Source organism: Pezoporus flaviventris, unplaced genomic scaffold (genome assembly GCF_033815535.1).
Source record: "Pezoporus flaviventris isolate CSIRO_AGI_PZ_B2104156 unplaced genomic scaffold, CSIRO_AGI_Pfla_v1 ptg000063l, whole genome shotgun sequence".
In the NCBI taxonomy this organism is placed as follows: domain Eukaryota; kingdom Metazoa; phylum Chordata; class Aves; order Psittaciformes; family Psittacidae; genus Pezoporus; species Pezoporus flaviventris.
Window position 1 is genome coordinate 8,371,374 of NW_026892611.1, and position 14,267 is coordinate 8,385,640.

The 14,267-nt window shown below is 42.3% G+C and overlaps 1 protein-coding gene across 9 annotated transcripts in view; it reads left to right on the forward strand.

The window, feature by feature from the left end:
• The window catches only part of CUX1 (cut like homeobox 1), a 269,185-nt gene that overhangs the window by 233,436 nt on the left and 21,482 nt on the right, over nucleotides 1-14,267 (forward strand). For 8 of the 9 annotated variants that reach the window (XM_061470425.1, XM_061470426.1, XM_061470428.1 and 5 more), the window contains 2 exons: nucleotides 1,003-1,267; nucleotides 6,037-10,212. The exons of the other annotated variant lie outside the window; for it this stretch is intronic. In XM_061470425.1, the coding sequence (XP_061326409.1) occupies nucleotides 1,003-1,267; nucleotides 6,037-6,748 (977 nt within the window). In that variant the 3' untranslated portion in view covers nucleotides 6,749-10,212. Of the gene's footprint in view, nucleotides 1-1,002; nucleotides 1,268-6,036; nucleotides 10,213-14,267 lie in introns of those variants that run through there. 9 annotated transcript variants of the gene reach the window in all.

A 14,267-nucleotide genomic window follows, 5' to 3' on the forward strand; every position in this document is an offset into this window, starting at 1 on the left:
GGCTGGTGTAATCTGGAATTTAATAGCCAAGGTTATCAAATTGCAGCTCTTGAATACCTCAACTCTTAAATATCTAGAAGGTATTTATCAGAACATTAAAGGTTTTATTGACAAGACTCATCTATGTTTGCTGGTTTCAGCCCCCTCATTAGCAATGCTTGAGCACAATACTGCCAGGTGCAGGAAATCCCACCTCTCTTTGCCCAGTGAAAATCAATCAAGTCAGTGACAGCCTTTGCTGAGACTCTTCCCCTGCAGAATTTGCCAGGATAATTCTGTCCCCATCCAGGAGCAGTCACCGGTGGTATCACAGGCTTCTGCCACCAGCCTCACTGAGCACCATCAGTGCAGCAAGAGCTTTCTTAAATACGTTAATTTTGAATGAGCTTGTGTAAGGGGGGAGGATGCTGTGGGCTGCTTTTCTTTCATAACCTGTCACCGCTATAGCGGAGATGTGTAGGAAAAGGCAGCAAACGCCTGCCGGGTTATTCAGCCCAGCGCTGGGATCTCTGGGCGCCGGGCGCCATCGTGTGTTGGAGCCGGAGCTGAGGCTGTCTTCAGCTCCCCCAGTCTCTCTTGAGAGCTTAAGCGTTAGAGAAACCTTCGCATACACCCGCAGGGTTTAACAACCAAACAAGTTAAGTGCAGCTGTCCTAATCAGGCATTTGTGCGGACGTTCGCCACTCAAAAGAGTGCATCTGAAATAAGTGCTGTTACCTGAACCCTGTTATTTATGTCCCACGTTGAAAAAGCAGAAAACTCTGGCAGGCTTCTAGTGAATTCATCATCTTTTTGTCCCCTTTCTTCTTTTTCTGCCTCTTATATCCTCCCCACATTTGCTTTCCTCTCGCCTCTGACGATGCCCCTTCCTTTCTGCTGTCTCCAAACAGCCCATCCATGCATCCACAACCTGTCATCTTCACGTTTATTCCACCGCTCGCGCATTCATTGATTTTGCATTTGTATTCAGCTGGGGCTCATCCAATGTGCTTCTCTTTTCAGCCTACATGAAGCGGCGACACAGCTCTGTTAGTGACAGCCAGTCCTGTGAGTCCTCCTCAGCTGGGATAGACTACAGCCAGGGCGCCAGCCCTCAGCCACAGCACCAGCTCAAGAAGCCCCGGGTGGTGCTGGCACCAGAAGAGAAAGAAGCTCTGAAACGAGCCTACCAGCAAAAGCCATACCCATCACCAAAAACCATTGAGGAACTTGCTACACAGCTCAACTTGAAAACCAGCACCGTGATCAACTGGTTCCACAATTACAGGTAGGAGATCTCCCAGGAGCCCTATTCCTAAAGGATTTATTCTGTTCGCTTGGGCAGGGTGCTGCTGTGCTGTTTCTGCTAGCACTGAGCAGTCATACAAGATGAACAGTTTCAATAGCAGAGAGGTTCTAACTAACAGTGATGCTCCAGACTAATTTTAAGTTATCCCTGAGGAGCAGCAATATTCACATATTGATGTAAGTAATGCTTTTCAACAGAAAGTCTTGCTTTTGGGGTGGGCGTGGATTTAGAGATGTCCACTATTGCATATTTATAAATCCCACTGCAGTAAGCAAGACTGGCATTTCTCACTTGCATATGCACACTCACACAGACATACACTTGCATGTATATACACACATATAGGTGTTTGGTGGGTGTGTTGTGCCTGGGTCAGTTGGTGCGGGGTGCTTGGAAGTGTCCTTTACTGGATGGCACCAGATGTTCCTTCATATTTTCCCACATAAGAGCAAAACCAGGATTTTCTTTTAGATCTTGAGTCCCAGAGCTCTGAAAACAGGCACAATATTTGCTGTATTTCTGGGAAGCTCCACACAGCCGTGAAGGACAGAGAACTGATAACCCTGAAGTCAAGATGTGGGTGCAGATTTATTTATGATAAAATGATTTAGTTATGATTAAATCATTGAGTCCTGCTGAAATGAAATAAGATGGTCTGTTTAGTTCCTTGCTTATTTTAGAAGAAATCTTCACCACATTTGAACGATTGAAGCAGGTTTTGGCCCAGAGACATCAATAAAAAGAAGCATTAGAAAGGCACATAAGGATTACAAGGATTTGAATAAACATATTATCACCTGTGTTTAGGATTGGGAATCTTAATTCGTGCAGCATTTTTCTCCAAGAAATTGGTGCTAATGACTACTAAACAGGCAGAGTGAAGATACCAGATTCAGTACTACTCTGCTCCTTCCCTCGGAGCCAGTAGTGTTCCCAATTAGTCCAGATTGTTTTAGGAAACTGCTAACATTTAAAGGGTGTTTTCCACTTTGTCCCTTCTCAGCTTTAAACAGAGAAGTCACTGAAGCAGGAGCAGCCTGGGTTAATAAGATAGCTCAGAAACACTATGCACAATAGTTAAATAATATTTATCATAAAGAGCACAAAATTAAGAAATTAGAACCAACAAATAATCATATTTACACTGAATTTCACTGACTTGAATGCACTACAGATGCAGCCTCTTTCACTGCTCGGAGTCCTCCACATGCAGGCCTCTCTTCTGATTCCCACTTCTAGGCAATTATACACAAGTTGGAGGGATGCCTATGAAAATATGTTCCCTTCGGCCTGACAGCAAAATGTGCTGTTCTCACTTAGGCAGACGAGTGCGGGAGCACTGGTGGCATGTGTCATCTTCCTCATTATCATGAGATCTCCTGCTTAGGCGTGCTGCGAGAAAGAGTGACAAGTCATGATTGATCAGCATGTTTAGCCACACCAAGCTATACATGAACGTAGACTAGGTGCTGACAGTTGTATGCAGAATAAAAAATGTATAAACAAGGTGCTGTAAGCTGGTGGGTAGCACCAGCCTCACAGCACTGAGCGGTCTGGACCTGTTCCCAGATGTGCTGCTAAGTTTCCAGGTCTGTAAAGAGAGATTTCAAGCCTGTTTGGATCCCTGGGTGCTCTGAGCAGTTGCCACCACTGGAAAATCAACACATGTGCCTGTTCTTTTCCCCTGTGTAACAATTTTCTTAGTTTTCATGCATGAAGTACTCTTAAATCATTTGCAGGACACTGCAAAAGAGGTACAGTTACATGTTCTGCTAAGGGAGCAGGGTCTGACTGTTCTGCAGCTCATGTACTGTAAGGAATGGGTACTCCTTCCCTTCTTCATCTTCTCCAGGCCACATTTAACTTTATTTATCTCTTTTATACTCATTCTCAGCCATTTCTTTTCCAAACTGAAGAGTCTTCATACATCAGCAGTTCCACATCTCAGAGCATCTGTTTCTTTAAAATAACTTCAGATAAGGCAGGGTACAAATCTGGAGAAGTTTGTCTTCCTGGTTCTTGGGGAATCCTGTTGCAGCAGTGGTTTTCCTTTGGGATTCCGCCCAAACCTCACTTTCCAAAGGTAATTGCTGAAGTAGAAGCTGCCTTTATATTGACCAGCTGGAAAGTCGACACTAGCATTTATTTTATGCAGCAAAATGAACTTAAGAAAACCCCTACACCCTCAGTGGCCAAAGAAATCATTAACTTCAGAATATAAATAGCTATAAAGGATTTTGACATGTCTACAAGCTTCTTCCAGTCTATGGCTTTGCACCCATGCCAATCACATAGCTCTCAGAACATAAAAATAAGGATACTTTACTTTGTAGTAGTGAAGCACATACAGGACGCATTGGAGTTTGAGGCTCTGTTGTCTTAAAAATGGTACAGAAGAGTAAGAGGTGGAGATTTCTGTCCCACTTCACAAGTGGAAACTGGCACATAAACTCAGGGAGGTCACAGAGGTGATGCTACAGAAACATCAGGAAGTAAGTCAGACATTCTTGGATCTTAACTTCATTGCTCTTACTCTGGCCATATTTTTCAATGAACTGTAGTTAACATTGTGCTTGTTTAGATGTGGTGTGAAGGCTTGTACAGGGAACTTCAACATGAGCCCCAAGAGATCTCTGATATTTTGAGCTACACTGATGAATGCCAACAGGATGTGTTATGTTGAGGCCAGCACCTTCCACTGAGAGGAATGCTCTCTGGAGTTTCCTAGCTGCTGTTACCAGATCTTCTTTACCTTAGGGATTTAATTCCTATGTTAATGAGGAGCCAGACTTGACTCCAGAAGCAATACGTTGGGTGTGAATTCTAGGATTGCCACAGGCATCAAGCCTGTATTCTGTGGGGCTGTGGTCAGGTACCCCTTGAGCATGTCATCATTCAGTATCTTGCTGGAACCGAGGTATTTAAAATGCCATGCAGGCACAAAGCTCTTACCATTTCCTCTCCTGAGTTGGGGGAATGTTACAGAAGCAGTGTGTTCTGGATCAATGTCCATGTAGGGCGATTATAGGCATAAATAGAGCCTGATAATCAGTGTTGCAGGATGCATGCAATTAATGGTAATAGAAAATTAATGTTAGCACCTGTGGTCCTCTGTTAGGTGAATAATACTCTCCTAGGGAAAATTACAGACCCTGTAAATCCTTCAAAAGTGTAGAGTCAGCAAGTTCTGCTGAAATACTCTGTTGCATTTCAAGTAAGTCAATAATATCATTAGCTTCAAAAGCAGTATTCAGATGGTGTTCTGCATTTATCCTAATTTTTCTCCATTGTGTGCTGTCTTCCATAGCACATTTAGGGAAAATGAAAAATTCATACAGGCATCAGCACTGGGACAGCATTTCACTTGTGATTTGCGAGACCCTTAGCAGTTCTTCCTGGCTGAAACAGTGTTATTTTCACTCTGAAACATAAAGTTTTGCTAAACTCTCCCTGTGTCTGTACTCTGGTCCCTGACCCGAAGTCACTGAGGCTCTCTCTTGGTTGCAAACTGGGACCTGAACAGTGGTCATAACCTCTCCCACTGACAGAGCAGTACAGAAGAAGAGTTAGCCATGACCCTGAGATTATTTCATAAGCTATTCTGTACTTGTGTGCATAGTGGGAGCTTCTAAACAGAGAAGGAAGTGAGAGAGAACCAAGTTAAATGGCAAAGGTAGTGTGTTTGGGGTATTACCGCACGCTTCAAGCAATAGGTGGCACAAGGTGGCACAATGGGCAGTTTTAAGCACACATGGAGCACATTAATTCTTTTGAAATGCACTGCTTGCCTTGTCACTATTCATGTTCTGAAATGGACTTTCTGAATAAAAATGTGAGGCAGAAGTCAGACGAGCTCATAGACTGATAACCTGTCAAAGGTGTGCTTCCCCAGAGCACATTCAGAACAATGGGCTTTGTTTCGTCTTCATTCCTCCTTGGTGAACCAGGAGAACACCAAGGGGATTATCCATTTTCCTCGTTTGTGTTTTGTTTAGGCAAATTGGAGCTCATTTCTAGTAGAAATCCAAATTGGTTTGTATTTACAAACTGTTTTCTTCTGGTTCTACTAGAAATGTATTTGTGTTTTTAAAATCATCCCTTTTCTGGTCCAGCAGTTGCAAAGTTTTATCTTCCTGATGTCAGACTTCACGAGAATGGGAGACTGCAGAGCCTTTCATCTCTGTCCCTTAAACCACATCCAGTGCTATAAAAATGGAGCATACAGTTACAAACATTATTGAATTGAAACTTGCAAAAATGGGGAAGATGATCTCTCATTGGTTTTCACCAATCATTTTAAGTACAAATTGATTATCTGCATGAGGTTTGCGTTTTTGCTTCGTTCCATAATGCCTGTTGTGGTTCCTAGAAGGGACGGTCATCAGCGTCACATTTACAACAGATAACGACACCCTGGTTGAAGTTAGAAGGTCAGTCTCAACACTGGGCACTGCAGAAGTTACCAAAAATGCCTTAATCTGCTCAAAATCCTGTTTGTGGCTGCTGCCCTCCCACCATGCCATGGAGGACCCAGTGTCCTTCTTCACAGCAGACGTGGCCAGTGAAAATGAACTTCAAAGCATCTTAATAGTATTTCACACTCTTCCAAATGCCTTTTAAGTCAGTCCTTTGGGTTTAGGCTGTGAGTGCTTCCACCTTAGTGCCTGTAGCCTAGGCAAAACGGTGCCTGGGCATTTCAGTGGTGGTGACCCCCAGCCCACTGACCACCCCTCTCCACTGTCTCCTAGGTCTCGCATCCGCCGGGAGCTGTTCATCGAGGAGATCCAAGCTGGGAGCCAGAGCCAGGCTGGGTCGAGCGACTCTCCTTCCGCCAGAAGCAGCAGGGCCGCTCACAGCTCCGAGGGAGACAGCTGCGACGGCGTGGACGCAGAAGGCCCGCCTGAAGGAAAGCCCAGTGGCCCGGAGGCGGATGAGTACAGCAATGCAACCACAAAGTCTCAGGGAGGGCCAGCGGAGTCGGCTTTCGAAGCGGGGGAAGAGGCACTGCAAGGCGCCAGGTCTTCGGAGAAAGCGGAGCCGTTCCAGGCGGAGAGCCTGGAGGACACCGACGACGAGGGCAGGCTCAGAGCACCACGCCAGAGCTCTCCGCCGGCATCGCAGCGCCCGGGAGAAGCTCTGGAGACACTGCCAAACTCTGCCACGGAAGGGGATGCCTCTACCTCAGCTGCCTCCACCTCAGTCCTTACAGGGGAGAGCTCCTACAAGTCAAAAGAAAGTTCAGAGAAAATCTCCAGTGTGCCAAGTACGAGCTCGACACCGGCCGCAGGCTCGCAGAAAGCCAACTCTCTTCAGAGCTTGTTCGGCTTCTCGGAGGCGGCGAGCTCCAGGAACACGCGAGACAGCTCCTTGAGGAAAAAGAAAGCGGCAAACTTGAACAACATCATCCACCGCTTGGAGAAAGCCGCGAGTCGGGAAGAGGCGGTCGAGTGGGAGTTTTGAGATTAAACCTTGCCCAACTCTGGAGAGCTGGGAAGTGAAACTGGACCTCTACTGGTTTTATTGTGTTGCGCACTTAACCGCCCTGCGGGCCACAGGGCAAAAACGCCATAGGCCAAGGTGCATATAGAAAACAAAAAAAGGAGCGTTAAGCCCAATTTATGTTTGTTGTTTTCGAGGAAGAAAACTGAAATGTGTAGTCAAGCTTTTTTGTACCCTGAAGTGTTTTTATTATTGCCCTAAAGTGATTTCCACAGTTTCTGGAATAACTCATACAGCTTTGCCTTGTGCCCTCCTCTTTGGTGTGGGCTTTAAAAAAAAAGAGAGAGAAAAAAGAAAAAACAGTAAAAAAAAGACGAAAGAAAAAATCAAACCCACATATTAAAAGGGGGCTTTTTATCTGCCATCTAATGGCGCCAGAGCGATAATACACTATTATCTTCTTAAACCAGGAAAAAAGAAAAAAAAGAAAAAGGGGAGATTTTGCAGAAAAAAAAAAAAAGAAAAAATAAAAAAGTTTTTTGTAGCTGTTCAGTTGCCACTAAGAGATTGCACAGTCAAGCGACTCTAAACACACTAGTTTGGATTCCTACGTATTTTCAAGAAAAAGGAAAAGAAAATCTTGTTTGAAACTTTGAATTAAAAAAAGAAAATAAGAAAAAAAAAAACACATTTACTCCACCTATTTTTTAACAAAAAAACCCAGAAAAAGTCAAAAAGTCACATCAGGAAAATATCTTAATTTGTGGTAGCTGACTTAGTGTTTTCTTGTAAGTGAAATAGAATATTGACACGTAGTGCACATTGTTTCATAGCTTTAACTGATTCTGGTCTTTTGCAGACCAGAATTTGTTTAATACACTCCATTTTAGGCCAAATCAGGACAAAAAAAAATAAAATCTGAATCTAGGTATTTTATAATCTGCTTTTTAACCTCTAACCACAGAGCACGCTGATCAGACCTCATATCTAGGAGGTTTAGGAGACAACTTAGAAACAGCATGTACTTGATCATTTCACTTGGTTCGTAGTGTACAGGATTTCCTTTCCGTAAAGACAGAGCGCTCAAAAAACGTTGGCCAGTAACATTTCAGCCTGCTCCTTCGGGACGTATCCCCTATCCCGAAACATTCAGCTTACCTGGAATCGATTAAAACATAGTTCACCTGTACGATTGCTGTCACACACACCACTAAGAGGGGACTGGAGCTGCCTCAGATAGAGACCTTTTCCTGCTGTTGGTGGCCATTTACTGACTCTCTTCCCACCACAAGCACTGATTTTAAATACGTTTTAGTTGTGGGAAGCTTATTTTTGCGTGGATTAAGAGTACATGGCAATGACCAGACGGGCTCTTACCGGGATGGAAACAGCCCAAACTCCAAACCAAAACCTTTGTGCTCTCGAGTCCCAGTCTAGACCATTCTGCCCTGCAGAAACACAGCCTTTTTTCCATTATCTTATGCACAGGTTAGGGCTGATCAAAGTACAAATCAAATTCTAACTTGTCTCTAACTCCTCCTGTTGTCTATATGTATATGCGTGAGCATAGAGGTGTGTGGAAGGATGTGTGTGCGTGAGTGTGTGCGTGCAATTTTATACGTCTGTGTATTTTCTTACGTACTTGTGCACACATAGAGTGCATTACTGCCACCTTTTTTCAATAAGCTGTTTTATCAGTTATGGCTTCTACAAGTTTGCTAATTTAGACTCCTTTATTGCCATATCTTTAAAACTAACAATAGATGATTTCGGAATATATATATATATAAATATATATATATATATAATTTTTTTTTTTTTTTGCTTATTTATAGGTGCTGTATTTTATTATCTGATTGTTAGGAAGGGATGAAAGGGGGCAAATATTCTTTAGAGGGATAGACTGCCGGCAGTATTGGGTATAATTTACAAGATGTAGTTGTCATACTGTATATTATTGATTGAAGACTTTTTGACCGTATTGTGTATCATTGAACTTTTGTCTTAGGTCAGCATCTTTTTGATGACACTTTAATGGTGCATTCATTACTTCTTAATTTTAATTAATATTACTTTTCTGATTTTGGGGGAGGGAGGGATGGGGAGAGGAGTTCCGACTTTAAAGGTATGTTCCCAATATTACACCTCAGTGTGCTTGTATTAATTCATAAGTAGGATTTTTGACTGTAAGATGTGAAACCACATTTCTTGCATGATGTTTTAGAACTTACGTATTTCATTTACAGTCTCTTAACATGCAACAGCAGCACTTAGCGCAAGTTTTCACAAATTAAGAATCAGTACACTAAAATCAGTCCTTTTCATGATTAAGGAAAGAAGGCTCTAGGAGGCTGAAAGGCAGGGATTTATTTCCTATTTTTACTGCTAGCTGTTTCAGGATACCTCCTTGGGTAACTGGGGACTTGTGATGCAAACCTAAAATTGAGAAACAGAGAGAGCAACTGCCCCTTTGTGTGATGAGGTGAGGAGGCGATTTGTAATAACAGACCCCAGTATGTGACAGCACGTGCTGGAAGCGGTTACGGCTTCTGATCCGGAGTGCAGTTAGTCCACGGGAACAGCCAGCGAGGGAAATAACATGGTGAAGCAAAATGTTACCTCTCTGTATGTGTACAGTGCCCTGGTTTGACTTACAAAGCACAGCTCCATCGATAAATGCACGTCCTAGTAAAAATACACATACCTTAATACAAGTCATAACAAGATGTGTCTCCAGGCAAGAAGCAGAACTTCTCACTGGAAGACACAAATATTTTCTTAAGTTCTTTGTAATTTCTCGTTGTTGTTGTTGTTTGGTTCAGGTTGGGTTTTTTTTATAGGCAATACGCTTGCCAGTCTTTTTCTACTGTCCTTGTCTGCTGATTTGAGATCCAGGTGCTTGATGCAGTCAAGTGGTGACTCTCTGCTTTCTCCATAGGGTTTTTTTCTGTTTGAAGATTTATTTTTGTTCTTTAAATTAATATTCCCCAAACTGTTCTTGTGCCTGTGTCTATATGATTGCATTCCATGATGCTTACTGAGAGCTCTTGCTGCATTATACGACGGCAGAACTGTATTCGTAGGTTGAACGCAAATGCAGCACTTTTAAGGTCAATCTCTCTTCTTAATAAGCAATACGTAAGTGCCTTGAAACTTAGATCTTCTGGATTTTTTCTGTTTATTTTTGTTTTGCTTTTCAGGTTTCCACTAATTCTGTAGGATTCTTTAGCGTCTGCCCAGTTTTTAATGCTGTAATGATTTTTAAAAAGCATATCTGTAGCTTGCCCTAGAGGAACTCTTTCTTTTATAACACTAACTGTTAATTCTAAGCTCCATTATTACATTTGAGTCATGTAATTTTGCTGGATAAAGACAGCATTCATAAGTCAGAAGTCACTCCATCCTGCCAAGGGTTGTCATTGGTCTCTATTACAAAATTAATCAAATAAAATGCTGTCAGTATTTCCTATATTTTTGGCACTTTATTAATGGCTTAGCTCCTTTTGTTGTTTCATATTTAATGATCTGCGTTGAATGTGGATTAGCCTGCTGAGATGCTATTGGGGTGACCTGGCCCATCCTGCGGGGGGTCATTTTGGGTTCCTTTGTGACCACCTTATTTAAGGGCAGGGGCAGACAAGCGCCCTCCATTCAAGCTCATAGGGTTGAAGTGATGTTCCCAGCTGTTTGTTCCCGGCTTTTAGCCAAGGTCACAGCTGCTTTTCTGTTTCAGTGGGAAGTAAAATGGATTAGCTTGAACTACTGCTGAGATTCTCTTGTTGGAGGTGAGGTACCACTGGCTTTCCAAACGGGCAGAGACCTCCCCAGTTTAGAGACTGAACACTGAAAGGTTTTACCTGTATTTCTCATCAAGTGCAGCGTTTGAAGTAATGCTTTTAGGAAAATGTGTATTAGAATAATTTTGTGTTTTAATTAAAAGGATAAAAAGTTGGAGGAGAAGGAATGCCAAAGAGTAGCACGGTGGCTTTTTACCCTCTTCTTTCACTGCTTACACGGGAAATAAGGTGTTCCAGGCGCGTGTGATGTGGGGCTCACCTCACGGGGCAAGCGTTTTGTAGGGCACAGAGCATGGCAGCAGAGCCCTCCCGACAACATTTCTTTTCCTGATGGATAAAAGCACAGGCAGTTTTCAGAAGATCAGCTATGCCAGAGTCTGGTTTTTCCTGATGTTCTCTGGAAGCAATTTTATTTTCTCTTTCCGTTTCGAGTTCTATGCTCTTACTCAGCTGTGGATGAAGGGCCCGGGCTATTTTAACAGAAATACCTTTATACTGCAGTTAATATTGTCAATTTTTTTCTCTCTGGATGGTTAGGGAAGAAAAGAAAGTGTAGTACTATGTTTGCTAAAAGCAAGGGAAGAGTATCCCTTGGCAGAGGGGCCGTAGAATGGGATTGTCAATATGCTTCCATTTTTAAGGATACAAATTTCAGCCAACAGAATTTGCACGTGTAATGGCAGAAATGCATTTAATAACAATTGCTGTTGATGACATAGAGTTTGACAATTTTATTTATTCATGTGTAAAATGCCTATAAACAGAGCCACTCTTTAAAGGAACCTATACCAGTGCACTCTGCCTGTATCATGCATTAGTGAGTCCTTCAGTAATAAACTCCTTGCTGTGATAGGAAAAGATCTATCTTATGGCTAAAAAGAAAAAGCAGTTTATGTGCCTTTCTCATTAGGTGAAAGATCTTTGCATTATTTTTAACTTGTTCATAAGGGAATGGTGTAGAGAAAGGGGCTCACGAACATGACGGAATTCTATGCAATATTCTCTGATCCAGTTACTTAAAAGTTGCTGGTTTTCAGTGCTTTAATGGAAGAAATAGGACGTTAGAGAAGTGTGGCATTCTGGTGGTAATTCAGACTCCAAAGTTGATAAATTCATAGGAAATAGGATTGAAGGAAATCTGACAAAATAATGTCAGGAAATAATGGAAACCGCTAACAGTGATTGCAGTCCCCTACTAGAACAGCTGCCAGCACAAGTCAGTCATTTTCCATCTTAAAATTAGTAATTTCTGGTATTCTTAACAATCATATGAAATAAAAATGCTCCTGACAAAAGCAGGGCAGGGTAGGGAAAAAAAAAACCACAGCATTTTGACCATATATCCATATATAAATTAAGAGAGTACACAAAGTAATGGTTATAGACACTTCTTTGCACTCAAATTTAAACTGAAGTCTCAAAGTAATCTGGACCGGTGCCTTTAGCAAGGTTGCAAAGAGATCAGTAAACTTGGCATTTGTGGCCAGCCAGAAGTAAAGTGGTGACATTTTTACCATGCAGATGGAGGGCACTATTTTTGCTTCGTTTGTGTCTCTTCCTAACAAGCAGGTTTCTTAACTTCTCTCTTCTTTCTTCTTCCCCCAGTGTACATATCCTCACGTATTCTCTGTCTTACAGCCACTGTGTGTGGCTGAGCTGTGAGCAATTCTTGAAGAAGACTATCAGAAACATGCGAGGTGGAGAGGAAAAGTTGGATCTTAGGTGGGGGCTGGATATTAGCATCCACTAAAACCAAATCACATCTTTCCCGTGAGTGAGTGGCAGTTTTGGCCCTGATGAGACAAGCTGCTTATAGCTTCGTACTCCTACATTTAACACACAGATAAAATGGCTGCAGAGCAGTTCTCAGTTCACTCCTGTGTTGACCTGCTGCTTTCCCCTGGCACTTTCTGCTGCCCCACTGTTTGAGCATCAGGATTTTCTTCCTTTGTGTTGCATATACAATCAACTTCTTAAAAAAATAAATAAATCTGGAATTTAAAATTCTGTAGAAACCAAACACTTCTTTCCCCAGCAGTTTAAAATCTTGCTGAATGTTTTTTATTTGCAAGGAGAATCACTGGCGTGGAAAGCAAGAGGTCTCAATTTCTCTTCACCTTAACCTTCTTAGTTTGAATAGTGATGTAGCAGCCCCTGTCTCCTTCATGTATGTATCTGAGCTCCGAAATTTAGAAGCATTATTTCCCCAATTTGTTCTTTCCTTCCCATCTCTTTTATGAGATATATTGACTATGCCATGTACAAAATAGAGTTAATAATGAACTTTATAGCAAGAAAAGTCCTGTATGCTATGCCTAGGGACTGGTTTGTCCTACATGACCAGGTCATGTACTATGCCCTACCCTATTAATATGCAAAGATTAAAAGTTTCATGCTCTGAAGGTGAAATTTATCCTTTTGGAGAAGGTTAGCGTTAAGCCTGTGCACTTAAGTTTCAAAAAGCCTTAAAAGCAGGTATGTAAGTGGTGCCATCTCCTCAGGGATGACTCCCCCCCCCCCCTCCCCAGCCAAGTTGTGTGGCATATGTAAGATAACTTATTAGTTGTAAGGTCATTTTGCAGTTGAAGAAGGTCATTCGCTGAACTTTAATAGTGAGCCTTCTCACCAGCATCCTCTGGTACCAGCAAGGGCTGGTTGGAGGCCTGATTCCCTGGCTTTGATTTTCACTGCTATTCCCAAGCATGTTCTGGCATTAAAAGGAAATGTCTCCTTTTAAGAAATTGATCAGATTATTGTATTTTTCCTTGCCCAGCTCTTCTGTGAAGGACAATTGCGGCCATTTTTCAAGCTTGCTTTACTCACAGTGAGTTCAGTAGATTTTTGCCACAGTTCTATAGATGTCTTATAACCGTTGGTTTCATTGTATCATTTCAGTTTCCTTACATTTTGAAACAGCCAAATGCAGAGATTGACTGATTTCTCCACCCTAATGAAACGGTGCAAGAAACGGTGCAGCAAAAATAGATGCCTGAAGCCCCCATGACATCGTGTCTTTCACATTTTGTTTGAAGTTTAGAGGTTATTTGTACTCTGTGGTACACTCTTCATCCAAAGATCCTTGGAAATGGAGAGTCATGCCAGGAATTTCCTGCTGTTACGGTGACATACCTGGTTTTGCATGGTTACTGTGTAATTCTGTGGTAGTGTTCTCTAACAGCGCAACCTCTCTACTGGCAACAAGAATAGCGGCGTTAAGTTGCGTTGTCCTCTTCTGTCTATGCGGGTAATTAATATGCATTTGTAGGAGTTGTTAAATATGTGTATGTACAGGATTCCAGTATGGAAAAGCCCCTCTGTGTATGTGGTATTTGCGTGCTTGCCCTTAATGGTGCAGTAGAATTGCTACAGCCAAATTCATGAAATCATCTGGGGTGTAGGTGAGTGAGGGCTTAAAACCAATATGTATTTTGATTTCTAGAGGATGCCATTTTCCCACTTGTCAGATAAGTTCCGTGATGTAAAGAGGGAATTATCCATCTGAGAGATTGGATTGTGTGAGCTACGTGGCTTTAGCTAAAGAGGAGGGGGAAGATCACATTCAGAATACACCAAAATAATTCCAAGGGTCTGAGAAGTGCAAAAGCCAAGCCATTTGAAAGGAAGGGCCAAACCTTGACTGCAGTATCCTGTAACAGCTGGTCTGGAGGTTTTGCTTTGATGCGCCCTCCAAGAAGTCAATATGCTAGATACTTGTGCATGTAAAATACACTCTCCCCTATCTA